The sequence below is a fragment of the Eptesicus fuscus genome, chromosome 3 (genome assembly GCF_027574615.1).
Source record: "Eptesicus fuscus isolate TK198812 chromosome 3, DD_ASM_mEF_20220401, whole genome shotgun sequence".
NCBI classification, from domain to species: domain Eukaryota; kingdom Metazoa; phylum Chordata; class Mammalia; order Chiroptera; family Vespertilionidae; genus Eptesicus; species Eptesicus fuscus.
The window spans coordinates 8,526,753-8,541,151 of NC_072475.1; the positions used below are offsets into that span (position 1 = coordinate 8,526,753).

At 49.0% G+C, this 14,399-nt stretch overlaps 4 protein-coding genes across 5 annotated transcripts in view; all 4 read right to left on the minus strand.

Moving 5' to 3' along the window:
* TSPEAR (thrombospondin type laminin G domain and EAR repeats) overlaps positions 1-14,399 on the minus strand; it is a 57,588-nt gene that overhangs the window by 36,753 nt on the left and 6,436 nt on the right. The gene's annotated exons all lie outside the window — the stretch shown is intronic.
* On the minus strand, positions 2,155-2,949 carry LOC129148539 (keratin-associated protein 10-3-like). The gene is made up of 2 exons (XM_054713610.1): positions 2,783-2,949; positions 2,155-2,692 (listed from the first exon to the last, which is right to left on the minus strand). The coding sequence occupies exons 1-2, from the start codon at positions 2,947-2,949 to the stop codon at positions 2,155-2,157; spliced, it is 705 nt and encodes a 234-aa protein (XP_054569585.1).
* On the minus strand, positions 6,381-7,187 carry LOC129148538 (keratin-associated protein 10-3-like). Of its 2 annotated transcripts, XM_054713609.1 has the most exons (3): positions 7,148-7,187; positions 7,021-7,099; positions 6,381-6,885 (listed from the first exon to the last, which is right to left on the minus strand). In XM_054713609.1, the coding sequence occupies exons 1-3, from the start codon at positions 7,185-7,187 to the stop codon at positions 6,381-6,383; spliced, it is 624 nt and encodes a 207-aa protein (XP_054569584.1). The 2 variants fall into 2 exon arrangements, with proteins under 2 accessions (XP_054569584.1, XP_054569583.1); XM_054713608.1 differs by having other exon boundaries at positions 6,381-6,888; positions 7,039-7,187.
* On the minus strand, positions 12,854-13,645 carry LOC129148540 (keratin-associated protein 10-3-like). The gene is made up of 2 exons (XM_054713611.1): positions 13,494-13,645; positions 12,854-13,403 (listed from the first exon to the last, which is right to left on the minus strand). The coding sequence occupies exons 1-2, from the start codon at positions 13,643-13,645 to the stop codon at positions 12,854-12,856; spliced, it is 702 nt and encodes a 233-aa protein (XP_054569586.1).

The window sequence follows — 14,399 nt, forward strand, 5'->3', positions numbered from 1 at the left end:
TAACACACAACACTCAGTTGCATTTTTGTACACTAACAGTGAACAGCCCAAAAAGAAAATTAGAAAAACAATTTAATTTATAATAGTATCAAAAAGAATAAAATACTTAGGAACTAACTTAAACAAGGAGGTGAAAGACCTGTACAATGTAAAATTGTTGAAAGAAATAAATAACTAAAAAAGACAAATGGGATGACAGCCCATGTTCATGAATTAGAATATTTAATAGTTAGGATTTTAATACCACCCAAAGTAATCCACAGATTTAATGCAATCACTGTCAAATTCTCAATGTTGTGATGTTTTCAGAAATATAGAAATCCATCCTAAAATTCATATGGAATCTCTTTTTGTTTGTTTACTAATCCTCACCTGAGGGTATTTTTCCATTGAGAGTAGAAGGGAGGGGGAGAGACACAGAGAGAGAAACATCAATGTGAGAGAGACACATTGATGATTGCTTGCCTCCCACACATGCCCCCACCAGGGTCAAGGATTGAACCTGCAACTGAGGTAAGTGCCCTTGACTGGAATCAAACCCACGACCCTTCGGTCCTTGGGTGGACACTCTATCCACTGAGCCAAACCAGCTAGGGCCATATGGAATCTTAAGGGACCCTGAACGGCCAAAACAATCCTTTAAAAGAACAAAGCTGTAGGGCTCATATTTCCTGATTTCAAAACTTACTACAAAGCTATAGTAATCAAAAGAGGGTGGTACTGACATAAAGACATGTAGACCAATGGAGTAGGATACAAAGTCCTGAACTACACCCTCACACAACAGCTCAAATCATTTTTGACAAGGGCACCAAGTCCATTCAACGGAGAAAAGACAGTCTTTTCAACAAATGCTGCTGGGTAAACTGATATCCTCATTCAAGACCTAAAGCAATAAAATGCTTAGAAGAAAACAGGACAAAAGCTTCACAGCATTGCATTTGGCAGTGATTTACTGGATATGACACCAAAGGCATGGACAATGAAAGAAAAACATACAAAGTGGACTTTGTGAAAATTATAAGTATTTTTACATCAAAGGACAATATCAACAGAGAAAAAGGTAACCCAAGGAAATGAGAAAAACATTCAAAAAGCATGTATCTGATAAGGGATAAATATATAGAATGTATAGAGAACTTCTAAAAAGGAATAACAAACAAAACAAAACAAAAATCCAAAAACGAACAAAGGAGTTAAATAGACCTTTTTTCCAAAGAAGATACACAGATGGCCAATAAGCCCATGGAAAGATGCTCAACATCACTGATCATTGGAGAAAAGCAAATCAAAACTATGAGATACCACCTCACATCCATTAGGATAACTACTGTGTTTTACAAACAAATACACAGAAAACAACGAGTTGTTGAGTGCTGGATATTTTGTGTTCAAATGAATACCCTTGACCTTTGTTAAAGGATGTGGTGAAGTTCCTGGGAAGTGGCTCATTCTTTAAAGTTTGCTCTCAGCTTTGACAGGTAGGACTGAACCACTGGGGCTAATTGTACCCACAACTGAGGCAATGCCCTCTGAGTGGTCTCCCCGATGTCCTGAGAATCAGGACCATGTTCCGACTGGCAGGTGGGACTAGGCGCTCCTTTGGGCATGTTTGGACACTCCTTAGACCAGGACTTTCTGCAGGAGACCCAGCAGGCACTGACCTCCGGGCCAGGGCGAGATCCCTCCTGGTGCCCCACCAGGAGGAGTTAGGCCAGTGATCTCTCAGTCACTCATTTCTAGAAATCTCCCTGACTGAAGAAGGCAATGTCTGGTGAAAACCACGTGTCCCCAACCCTCCTCATAAAATCAGATGAAGGAAGCCATCAGGTGATGAGGTGAGTTTATTGGGGTGCACAAGGAGGTAATGACAAGCTGAGAGTAGAGGTCAAGTGACTCAACAGAGAAACTAGGAGGCAAGGACAGATGGCCCTGAGGCAGGTGAAGGCATCGTGTAGGAGGCAAAAGCCGAGGGAGCAATGAGGTCCAGGGGTCCTGAGAGCAGAGGTCAGGTGAGGACAGTGAGACTGAGGGACCCCGTCCTGAGTGGGGGCAGCCATCTAACACAGGTCAGAACCAGGCTGTGGAATGGCTGGGAGGACCACAGTCACAGGGTGAGACCTGAGCCTGGCTGGCACTGGGGGACATGTTTGCTCAGCAACAGGATGCCTGGGCCGAGGTGGGGACACAGCAGGCTGGGCGGGAGCACACGGGGCGGCAGAGCAGGGACATGCAGGAGGACGGGCGGCAGCAGCTGGGCTGGCAGGAGGAGGCGGGGCCACAGCAGGAGGAGGCAGACACGCAGCAGGCAGGCCTGCACACGGGGCGGCAGATGAGGGACACGCAGGAGGAGGGTCTGCAGCAGCTCGAAGGGGCTGGACAGGGGGTGGCCCCAGAACACACAGGCTTGCAGCAGACGGGTGTGCAGCAGACAGGTTCGCAACAGACAGGCCTCCAACAGACTGGCTTACAGCAGACGGGTGTGCAGCAGACGGGCACACAGCAGGCCTGCTGGCAGGGGGACGAGGTGCAGCAGGAGGGCTGGCAGCTAGACTGCTGGCAGCATGAGGGCGTGCAGGAGCTGGAGCAGGAGCTGGTGCAGGCTGATTGGCAGGGGCTGGTCCCACAGGTCACCTGGCAGCAGGGGCTGGACATGCAGCTCACTGGGGCACAGACAAGGGTCAGGCAGGGGGTCACGGTACAGCAGCTGGGGGTGCAACAGGTAGGCTGGCAGCAGGTGGGGACACAGCAGCTGGGGGTGCAGCAGGAGGGCTGGCAGCAGCTGGGGGTGCAGCAGGTGGGGGCGCAGCAGGAGGGCTCACAGCAGCTCTCTGGACAGTCGTCCACCTGCCAGGAGGAGTCCGTGCAAGAGTCACAGGACCCGGGCAGGCAGGCACGGCTGCCATAGCTCATGTCATTGGAGCAGACGGACAGGGTGGATGCGGCCATGGTGGGGCAGTGGGGCTGGAGGAGGGTGTGAGTGTGTGAGGGTGTGAGTGTGTGAGTGAGTGAGTGAGTGTGAGTGTGTAAGGTGCCCAGGGCTGTTGGCTTTTATACCCTCCTGGTGTTTGTTTTCCAAGCAGGAGGCTCCCCACGCCTCCTTTCCTTGTTGATATTTTGAGCTGAGTCCTGGGAGCCCTTATTTCTTCTGGTTTATTTCCAGGAAAGAGTCTGCTGCTTGTAAATGTCAGTCATTGTTGAAGAGTGGGCTGACCCCTGCCCTGTGTGTGTGTCCTAAGCAAACACCCCGGAAACTTCTGGAGGATGGAGCCCTGGCAGCCCCCCTGCCCCGCCGTGCTCCCCTGCCCAGCTGTTCCCCTGACGTTGCCAGGGATGGTGTGAATCCCAGAGTCAGAGACAGGGCAGCGGGGCTGAAATGGGGACACTGCTGCTCATCGCTGCAGGACACCCCACACCCAGGCGGCTGAGGAGGGGGCACCAGCCACAGAGGAACGCAGTAAAGGGGAAGGTAGATGGACAAGGGTCTCAAACAGCAGAATGACAATAGCTTTGGCTATTTGAGCTCCTTTGCTTTCCAAATAATGTCAGATTCAGCTGATTGACAACAAAACAACATCCTACTGCAATTTTTATTGGGATTGCCTTGAACCTACAGATCAATGTGAAGGCAACTGACATCACAATGTCTCCACCCATGAAGATGGTCGAATTCTCCATTTATTCACGTCTTCCTTGGTTTATTTCATCAGTGCTTTTATAGTTTACATTATGGTAAATTTACGCTAGTTTTCATTTTTTATTTTGTTGTAAGTCATACTTTTAAACACAAAGTTTGAAATCCAATTGTTTATTAATGTTATAGGGAGGTGAGCAAAAGTAGGTTAAATTACCAGCCATCATTACCTAAAATATAAATCATAGGTAAGGATACAAAATATTAACAATAATAATGAGATAATTAATAAAAATAAACAATACAATTATTAATAAACAAATGATAACACACGAATAAGTTGTTTCATGTACTCATAACTATAAATCTACTTTTGCCCACCCCTGTATAGAACTACAATTAATTTTTATTATTTTAAGTTTGCATTCTTCAACCTTGCCAAACTCTTACATTTCCAGGAGACCTTTTATAGATTCTAGGGGTTTTCTATGTGGACAATCATGTCCTCTGTGAATAGAGACAATTTCATTTCTGTATTTCCAATATGCATGCCTTTTACTTCTGTCTCTTGTCTGGGTCAGGCCCTCAGTATGAGGCTGGAGAGGTGTGGTGGGAGAGGGCATCTGTGTCTTGTTCCTCGTCTCAGGGAAAGTGTTGTCTTTTCAATGGAATGTGGTGTTGGCTGTGACATTTTCCTAGATGCCTTATATCAAGTTAAGGAGTTTTTGTTCATTCCTAGGTCACTGCAAACCTCAGAGGGAACTCTCCATAACTCATTCTATGAGGCCAGTATTACTCTGATACCAGAGCCAGACAAAGACACTACAAGAAAAGAAAGCTACAGGTCACCATCCCTTATGGACATTGATATAAAATCCCTCAACAAATTACTAACAAATAAAATTCAGCAGCAGATTAAGAGATTTACACACCTCGGCCAAGAGAGATCTATTGCTGAAATGCATATGATAGTTGATCAGTGTAATATACAACATTAATAGAATGAGGGGAAAATACATGACTGTCTCAATTGATGCACCCACCGCCCCCCACCTTGACAAAATTCAACCCCCTTTCATGATAAAAATACTCAACAAGCTAGGACTGGAAGGAAGCAGCATACATATCAATATATGTGAATAAAGACATGAATGTGTATGAAAAACCTACAGCAAACATCATACTCAATTTTGAAAGACTGGAAGCTTTTCCTCTAAGATCAGGAACAAGATAAGGAGGCCCACTTTTGCCACCTCTGTTCTCCATAGTACTGGGACCTCTGGGAAAGCAGATTGACAGTGAAAGAAATAAAAGGCATCTAAATGGGAAAGAAGTAAAAATTATCTGTGTTCACGGGTGTTATCATGTTAAATGTAGAAAATCCTAAAAACTTATGGGAATGGCTCATTCTTTAAAGTTTGCTATCAGCTTTGTCAGGTAGGACTGAACCACTGGGGCTAACTGTACCCACAACTGAGGCAATGCCCTCTGAGTGGTCTCCCCGATGTCCTGAGAATCAGGACCATGTTCCGACTGGCAGGTGGGACTAGGCGCTCCTTTGGGCATGTTTGATTCCTGGGATTATTCCTCTAATTGTGTGGATTTCCCCAATCCCAGACTCAAATGGGGTTGCTGATCATTACTTCGCTGACACTTGAGGGAGACCCTCTGAGGACCAAGAGTTACTCAGGGCAGATCTCCCCTCTCTGGCACTCTGGCCATAAACACTAGCTGCCTGGGGCTCCCCCATCACCCAGGGCCGCCTCTGACTCAGGGGTGCATGGAGTGCTTGGGTTTTGCACGAGAGCCTGGAAATTCTCTCATGGGGGTGAGTGGGGCCGACTGTGAGGCTCACTTTGTGTGTTCCCTCTCTCAGGGGGTCCTGGTCTGTGACCTTCAAGTCCACCATCTGAATACCATGGCTGCATGATTTGGCTAATTGTTTGGTGAGGCCCTGGCAGGAAGGTCATCCAGTCCCTCTGACTCTATCAGGGTTGGAGCAGCCCCTCCCACCCTCCCTCCCTCAGGTCTCTGCTAACAGTGCAGCCCTGTGGGTGGACCACAGGGGAGGCCCCAGGCCCACAGTCTGTGCTGCAAGGAGCCCAGGTGTTTCTGATGGGACAGTGGGTGGAATGGCCCCTGGGCCTGACACTCCTTAGACCAGGACTTTCTGCAGGAGACCAGCCTGAGGAAGCCCAGGCTCAGGCCCAGCAGGCACTGACCTCCGGGCCAGGGCGAGATCCCTCCTGGTGCCCCACCAGGAGGAGTTAGGCCAGTGATATCTCAGTCACTCATTTCTAGAAATATCTGTGGTTGGAGGGGATCAATGTCTGGTGAAAACCACATGTCCCCACCATTCCCCCATGAAATCAGATGAAGGAATCGATCAGGAGATGAGGTGAGTTTATTGGGATACCTGAGGAGGTGCTGACAAGCTGAGAGTAAAGGTCAAGTGACTCAACAGAGAAACTAGGAGGCAAGGACAGGTGTCCAGGGGCAGGTGGAGGCATCGTGTAGGAGGCAAAAGCCGAGGGAGCAGTGAGGTCCAGGAGTCCTGAGAGCAGAGGTCAGGTGAGGACAGTGAGACTGGGGGATCCCGTCCTGAGTGGCGGCAGCCATCTAACACAGCTCAGGACCAGACTGAGGAATGGCTGGGAGAATCACAGTCACAGGGTGAGACCTGAGCCCGGCTGGCACTGGAGGACATGTTTGCTCAGCAACAGGATGTCTGGGCCGAGGTTAAGACTCAGCAGGCCGGGCGGGAGCACACGGGGCGGCAGAGCAGGGACATGGATGAGGACGGGCGGCAGCAGCTGGGCTGGCAGGAGGAGGCGGGGCCACAGCAGGAGGAGGTGGGCATGCAGCAGGCAGGCCTGCACACGGGGCGGCAGATGAGGGACACGCAGGAGGAGGGTCTGCAGCAGCTCGAAGGGGCTGGACAGGGGGTGGCCCCAGAACACACAGGCTTGCAGCAGACGGGTGTGCAGCAGACAGGTTCGCAACAGACTGGCCTACAACAGACTGGCTTACAGCAGACGGGTGTGCAGCAGACGGGCACACAGCAGGCCTGCTGGCAGGGAGAGGAGGTGCAGCAGGAGGGCTGGCAGCTAGACTGCTGGCAGCATGAGGGCGTGCAGGAGCTGGTGCAGGAGCTGGTGCAGGCTGATTGGCAGGGGCTGGTCCCACAGGTCACCTGGCAGCAGGGGCTGGACATGCAGCTCACTGGGGTGCAGACAAGGGTCAGGCAGGGGGTCAGGGTACAACAGCTGGGAGTGCAACAGGTAGACTGGCAGCAGGTGGGGACACAGCAGCTGGGGGTGCAGCAGGAGGGCTGGCAGCAGCTGGGGACACAGCAGCTGGGGGTGCAGCAGGAGGGCTGGCAGCAGCTGGGGACACAGCAGGTGGGGGCGCAGCAGGAGGGCTCACAGCAGCTCTCTGGACAGTCGTCCACCTGCCAGGAGGAGTCTGTACAAGAGTCACAGGACCCGGGCAGGCAGGCACGGCTGCCATAGCTCATGTCATTGGAGCAGACGGACAGGGTGGATGCAGCCATGGTGGGCAGTGGGGCTGGAGGTGGGTGTGAGTGTGTGAGTGAGTGAGTGAGTGTGAGTGTGTAAGGTGCCCAGGGCTGTTGGCTTTTATACCCTCCTGGTGTTTGTTTTCCAAGCAGGAGGCTCCCCACGCCTCCTTTCCTTGTTGATATTTTGAGCTGAGTCCTGGGAGCCCTTATTTCTTCTGGGTTATTTCCAGGAAAGAGTCTGCTGCTTGTAAATGTCTGTCATGGTTGAGGAGTGTGTTGACCCCTGCCCTGTGTGTGTGTCCTAAGCAAACACCCCGGAAACTTCTGGAGTGGTGGAGCCCTGGCAGCCCCCCTGCCCCGCCGTGCTCCCCTGCCCAGCTGTTCCCTGACGTTGCCAGGGATGGTGTGAATCCCAGAGTCAGAGACAGGGCAGCGGGGCTGAAATGGGGACACTGCTGCTCATCGCTGCAGGACACCCCACACCCAGGCGGCTGAGGAGGGGGCACCAGCCACAGAGGAGCGCAGTAAAGGGGAAGGTAGATGGACAAGGGTCTCAAACAGCCAGAATGACAATAGCTTTGGCTATTTCAGCTCCTTTGCTTTCCAAATCATGTTAGATTCAGCTGATTGATAACAAAACAACATCCTACTGCAATTTTTATTGGGATTGCCTTGAACCTACAGATCAATGTGAAGGCAACTGACATCACAATGTCTCCACCCATGAAGATGGTCTAATTCTCCATTTATTCACGTCTTCCTTGATTTATTTCATCAGTGTTTTTATAGTTTACATTATGTTAGATTTACGCTAGTTTTCTTTTTTCATTTTGTGAAAGTCATACTTTAATTTAACAAAAAGTTTGAAATCCAATTTTTTATTAATATAATATGGAGGTGGGCAAAAGTAGGTTAAATTACCAGCCATCATTACCTAAAATATAAGTCATAGGTAAGGATGCAAAATAATAACAATAATAATGAGACAAGTAATAAAAATAAACAATACAATTATTAATAAATAAATGATAACGCAAGAATAAGTTGTTTCATGTACTCATAACTATAAATCTACTTTTGCCCACCCCTGTATAGAACTACAATTAATTTTTATTATTTTAAGTTTGCATTCTTCAACCTTGCCAAACTCTTATATTTCCAGGAGACCTTTTGTAGATTCTAGGGGTTTTTTATGTGGACAATCATGTCCTCTGTGAATAGAGACAATTTCATTTCTGCATCTCCAATATGCATGCCTTTTACTTCTGTCCCTTGTGCTGGGTCAGACCCTCAGTATGAGGCTGAGGAGGTGTGGTGGGAGAGGACATCTCTGTGTTGTTCCTCGTCTCAGGGAAAGTGTTGTCTTTTCAATGGAATGTGGTGTTGGCTGTGAGATTTTCATAGATGCCTTATATCAAGTTAAGGAGTTTTTGTTCATTCCTAGGTCACTGCAAACCTCAGAGGGAACTCTTCATAACTCATTCTCTGAGGCCAGTATTACTCTGATACCAGAGGCAGACAAAGACACTACAAGAAAAGAAAGCTACAGGTCAACATCCCTTATGAACATTGATGTAAAATCCCTCAACAAATTACTAACAAATAAAATTCAGGAGTAGATTAAGGGATTTATACACCTTGATCAAGAGAGATCTATTGCTGAAATGCAAGGAAGGTGCTACCTATGATAGTTGATCAGTGTAATATACAACATTAATAGAATGAGGGGAAAATACATATATGTCTCAATTGATGCACAAAAACCCCACATTTTACAAAATTCAACACCCTTTCATGACAAAAATATTCAACAAACTAGGAATGGAAGAAAATGACATATGTCTAAACACACACACACACACACACACACACACACACACGAGTGGCCAGATTATTATGATCTGTGAATGCATAATAATCTGGCCACTCAGTGTGTGTGTGTGTGTGTGTGTGTGTATGTGTGTGCGTGTATATATATATATATAATAGAGGCCTGGTGCATGAATTCATGGCTGTGGGGTCCGGCCAACCTGGCCGGGGTGGGGACATGGGCGGTTGGCTGGCCTGCCTGCTGGTCGAACTCCTGGTCGAGGGGACTATTTGCATATTAGCCTTTTATTATATAGGATATACACTGAGTGGCCAGATTATTATGCGTTCAGAGATCATAATAATCTGGCCACTCAGTGTATATATCACACAGCAAACATTATAATCCATTTTGAAATAGTGGGAGCTTTTCTTCTAAGATAAGTTACAAGATAAGGATGCCCACTTTGCCACCTCTATTCTCCATAGTACTAGAAACTCTACGAGAGCAGATAGACAATGAAAGAAATAAAAGGCATCTAAATTGGAAAGCAGTGAGATCACCTCTGCTCACAGATGTTGTAATATTAAAGGTAGAAAATCCTAAATATTTCACAAAAAACTGTTAGAACCAACAAAAGAATCCAGCAAAATAGCGGGATACAAAGTTAACACACAACACTCAGTTGCATTTTTGTACACTAACAGTGAACAGCCCAAAAAGAAAATTAGAAAAACAATTTAATTTACAATAGTATCAAAAAGAACAAAATACTTAGGAACTAACTTAAACAAGGACGGGAAAGACCTGTACAATGTAAAATTGTGGAAATAAATAAAAATTAATAAATAAAAAAGACAAATGGGATGACAGCCTATGTTCATGAATTAGAATATTTAATAGTTAGGATTTTAATACCACCCAAAGTAATCCACAGATTTAATGCAATCACTATCAAATTCTCAATGTTGTGATGTTTTCAGAAATATAGAAATCCATCCTAAAATTCATATGGAATCTCTTTTTGTTTGTTTACTAATCCTCACCTGAGGATATTTTTCCATTGAGAGTAGAAGGGAGGGGGAGAGACACAGAGAGAGAAACATTGATGTGAGAGAGACACATTGATGATTGCTTGCCTCCCACACATACCCCCTCCAGGGCCAAGGATTGAACCTGCAATTGAGGTATGAGCCCTTGACTGGAATCAAACCCATGACCCTTCAGTCCTTGGGTGGACACTCTATCCACTGAGCCAAACCAGCTAAGGCCATATGGAATCTTAAGGGACCCTGAACGGCCAAAACAATCCTTTAAAAGAACAAAGCTGTAGGGCTCATATTTCCTGATTTCAAAACTTACTACAAAGCTATAGTAATCAAAAGAGGGTGGTACTGACATAAAGACATGTAGACCAATGGAATAGTATACAAAGTCCTGAACTACACCCTCACACAACAGCTCAAATCATTTTTGACAAGGGCACCAAGTCCATTCAACGGAGAAAAGACAGTCTTTTCAACAAATGCTGCTGGGTAAACCGATACCAATATGCAAGGCCTAAAGCTCTAAAACTCTCAGAAGAAAACAGGACAAAAGCTTCACAGCATTGCATTTGGCACTGATTTACTGGATATGACACCAAAGGCATGGGCAACATAAGAAAAAAACACAAATTGGACTTTGTGAAAATCTTAAATGTTTTTGCATCAAAATACAGTATCAACAGAGAAAAAGGTAACCCAAGGAAATGAGAAAAACATTTGAAAAGCATGTATCTGATAAGGGATAAATACAGTATATAGAATGTATAGAGAACTTCTAAAAAGGAATAACAAACAAACAAACAAAATCCAAAAAATGGGCAAACGACTTGAATAAACCTTTCTCCAAAGATGATACACAGATGTCCAATAAGCCCATGAAAAGATGCTCAACATCACTGATCATTGGAGAAAAGCAAATCAAAACTATGAGATACCACCTCACATCCAGTAGGATAACTACTGTATTTTACAAAACAAATACACAGAAAACAACAAGTTGTTGAGTGCTGGATATTTTGTGTTCAAATAAGTACTCTTTTTTTTTTTTTAATGTGAGATTCTTTCTTTTAAAATATATTTTTATTGATTTCAGAGACGAAGGGAGAGGAAGAGAGAGATAGAAACATCAATGATGAGAGAGAATCATTGATCAGCACACCCCTACTGGGGATGGAGCCTGCAACCCAGGCATGTGCCCGTGACTGGAATTGAACCCCAGGCCAACACTCTATCCACTGAGCCAAACCAGCCAGGGTCAAATGAATACTCTTGACTTTTGTTCTAGGACAGTGGTCGGCAAACTCATCAGTCAACAGAGCCAAATATCAACAGTACAGCCATTGAAATTGCTTTTGAGAGCCAATTTTTTAAAACTTAAACTTCTTCTAACGCCACTTCTTCAAAATAGATTCGCCCAGGCCGTGGTATTTTGTGGAAGAGCCACACTCAAGGGCCAAAGAGCCGCATGTGGCTCCTGAGCCAGTTTGCCGGCCATGGTTCTAAGATATGGTGAAGTTCCTGGAAAATGACTCATTCTTTTTTTTTTTAATTTCTTTATTGATTAAGGTATTACATATGTGTCCTTATTCCCCCATTACCCCCCACCTCCCATTCATGCCCCCACAACCCTGTTGTCTGTGTCCATTGACTCATTCTTTAAAGTTTGCTATCAGCTTTGTCAGGTAGGACTGAACCACTGGGGCTAATTGTACCCACAACTGAGGCAATGCCCTCTGAGTGGTCTCCCCGATGTCCTGAGAATCAGGACCATGTTCCGACTGGCAGGTGGGACTAGGCGCTCCTTTGGGCATGTTTGATTTCTGGGATTAGCCCCCTAATTTTGTGGATTTCCCCAATCCCAGACTCACATGGGGTTGCTGATCATTACTTCGCTGACACTTGAGGGAGACCCTCTGAGGACCAAGAGTTACTCAGGGCAGATCTCCCCTCTGGCACTCTGGCCATAAACACTAGCTGCCTGGGGCTCCCCCATCACCCAGGGCCGCCTCTGACTCAGGGGTGCATAGAGTGCTTGGGTTTTGCACAAGAGCCTGGAAATGCTCTCATGGCGGTGAGTGGGGCCGATTGTGAGGCTCACTTTGTGTGTTCCCTCTCTCAGGGGGCCCTGGTCTGTGACCTTCAAGTCCACCATCTGAATACCATGGCTCCATGATTTGGCTAATTGTTTGGTGAGGCCCTGGCAGGAAGGTCATCCAGTCCCTCTGACTCAATCAGGGTTGGAGCAGCCCCTCCCACCCTCCCTCCCTCAGGTCTCTGCTAACAGTGCAGCCCTGTGGGTGGACCACAGGGGAGGCCCCAGGCCCACAGTCTGTGCTGCAAGGAGCCCAGGTGTTTCTGATGGGACAGTGGGTGGAATGGCCCCTGGGCCTGACACTCCTTAGACCAGGACTTTCTGCAGGAGACCAGCCTGAGGAAGCCCATGCTGGAGGGGACCCATGTCTGGTGAAAACCACATGTCCGCACCCCTCCCTAGGAAATCAGATGAAGGAAGCCATCAGGTGATGAGGTGATTTTATTGGGGTGCCCAAGAAGGTGCTGACAAGCTGAGAGTAGAGGTCAAGTGACTCAGCAGAGAAACTAGGAGGGAAGGACAAGTGGCCTGAGGCAGGTGGAGACACCTGGTAGGAGGGAAAAGCCGAGGGAGCAGTGAGGTCCAGGGGTCCTGAGACCAGAGGTCAGGTCAGGTTAGTGGAGACTGAGGGACTCTGTCCTGAGTGGGGGCAGCCACTTGGCACTGCTCAGGACCAGATTGAGGGGTGGCTGGGAGGACCACAGTCACAAAGTGGAAACTGAGCCAGGCTGGTACTGGGAGACATGTTTGCTCAGCAGCAGGACTTCTGGGCCGAGGTGGGGACGCAGCAGGCTGGGCGGGAGCACACGGGGCGGCAGAGCAGGGACATGCAGGAGGACGGGCGGCAGCAGCTGGGCTGGCAGGAGGAGGCGGGGCCACAGCAGGAGGAGGCGGGCACGCAGCAGGCAGGCCTGCACACGGGGCGGCAGATGAGGGACACGCAGGAGGAGGGTCTGCAGCAGGACGAGGTGCAGGGGGTGGGCTGGCAGCACGAGGAGGCCCCAGAGCAGACGGGCACACAGCACAGGGGCTTGCAACAGACAGGCCTCCAACAGACTGGCTTACAGCAGACGGGTGTGCAGCAGACGGGCACACAGCAGGCCTGCTGGCAGGGGGAGGAGGTGCAGCAGGAGGGCTGGCAGCTAGACTGCTGGCAGCATGAGGGCGTGCAGGAGCTGGTGCAGGAGCTGGTGCAGGCTGACTGGCAGGGGCTGGATCCACAGGTCACCTGGCAACAGGGGCTGGACACACAACTCATTGGGGTACAAATGAGGGTCATGGAGGGGGTTGGGGTGCAACAGGTAGACTGGCAGCAGGTGGGGACACAGCAGGTGGGGACACAGCAGCTGGGGGTGCAGCAGGAAGGCTGGCAGCAGGAAGGCTGGCAGCAGCTGGGGAGACAGCAGGAGGGCTCACAGCAGCTCTCTGGACAGTCGTCCACCTGCCAGGAGGAGTCCGTGCAAGAGTCACAGGACCCGGGCAGGCAGGTGCGGCTGTCGTAGCTCAGGTCGCTGGAGCAGACGGACAGGGCAGATGTGGCCATGGTGGGGCAGCGGCTGGAGGTGAGCTGGGAGGAGTGAGCGGGTGTGTGAGTGCCTATGAGTGTGTGTAAGCTGTCTTGGGACTCCAGCGCTTTTATATCTGGTCCCTGGCCTTTGTTGTCCCCAAAAAAGGCTCACATGCCCCCTTTCCTTGTTGGGTCAGTGCAGGGCCCGGAAGCCTCATTAGATGAGTCAGATGCCTGTGGGGACCTTGATGGAAGCCTGACCCTCAGGGAAGCTGGTGCTAGGGGCCTGCTGCGGTCCAATGGTTCCTCCTGCAGATCTTGATGAGCCGGGGCAATGTGTGGCCCTGATTCTCTCTGGCAGATGGTGGAGGTGATCGCTGGCAGGGCTGCTTGTGGTTGTGTTGGGTGCCACAGATTGTTAGAGAGACCTGCTCCTTGTGCTCCTGGAGAGGGCCTCGGGGGTGGCTGGTCTCCTCGGTGGGGAGGCTACGTGCCGGGCAGGAGCAGGGGGCGTAGGTGGTGAGACCCTCGGGGTTCTGGACCCTGACTTCGCCAGGTCCTGCTTGGTTCGCTCACTTTCATACCCACACGTAGGTGAGGAGTGGGCTGGTGTGGACTTTGGGCTGGAGTGGTCCCAGGGCTGCCGGGCAGTCCTGGGAATTCGGAAGGGAGCCAGGACAGCATCTTTCTCGGTCCCACTTGCACGTCTGTCTGCTGTGCACTGGGAGAGGGGCCCTGACCTTACCCTTACCCTTACCCTGTTTCCCTCTGGTAGCATCCTGCCTAACCT

Bases quoted from the DNA above. Each gene is read 5' to 3' on its own strand.
- LOC129148540 (XM_054713611.1), bottom strand. From the start codon at position 13,645: ATGGCCACATCTGCCCTGTCCGTCTGCTCCAGCGACCTGAGCTACGAC. The intron at 13,404-13,493 runs CTGCTGCCAGCC...CTGCCAGTCTAC, and splicing joins CCCTCCTGCTGTCTCCCCAG to CTGTTGCACCCCAACCCCCT.
- LOC129148539 (XM_054713610.1), bottom strand. From the start codon at position 2,949: ATGGCCGCATCCACCCTGTCCGTCTGCTCCAATGACATGAGCTATGGC. The intron at 2,693-2,782 runs CTGCTGCCAGCC...CTGTACCGTGAC, and splicing joins CCCACCTGCTGCACCCCCAG to CCCCTGCCTGACCCTTGTCT.
- LOC129148538 (XM_054713608.1), bottom strand. From the start codon at position 7,187: ATGGCTGCATCCACCCTGTCCGTCTGCTCCAATGACATGAGCTATGGC. The intron at 6,889-7,038 runs CACCTGCTGTGT...CTGTTGTACCCT, and splicing joins GAGCCCTCCTGCTGCGCCCC to GACCCCCTGCCTGACCCTTG.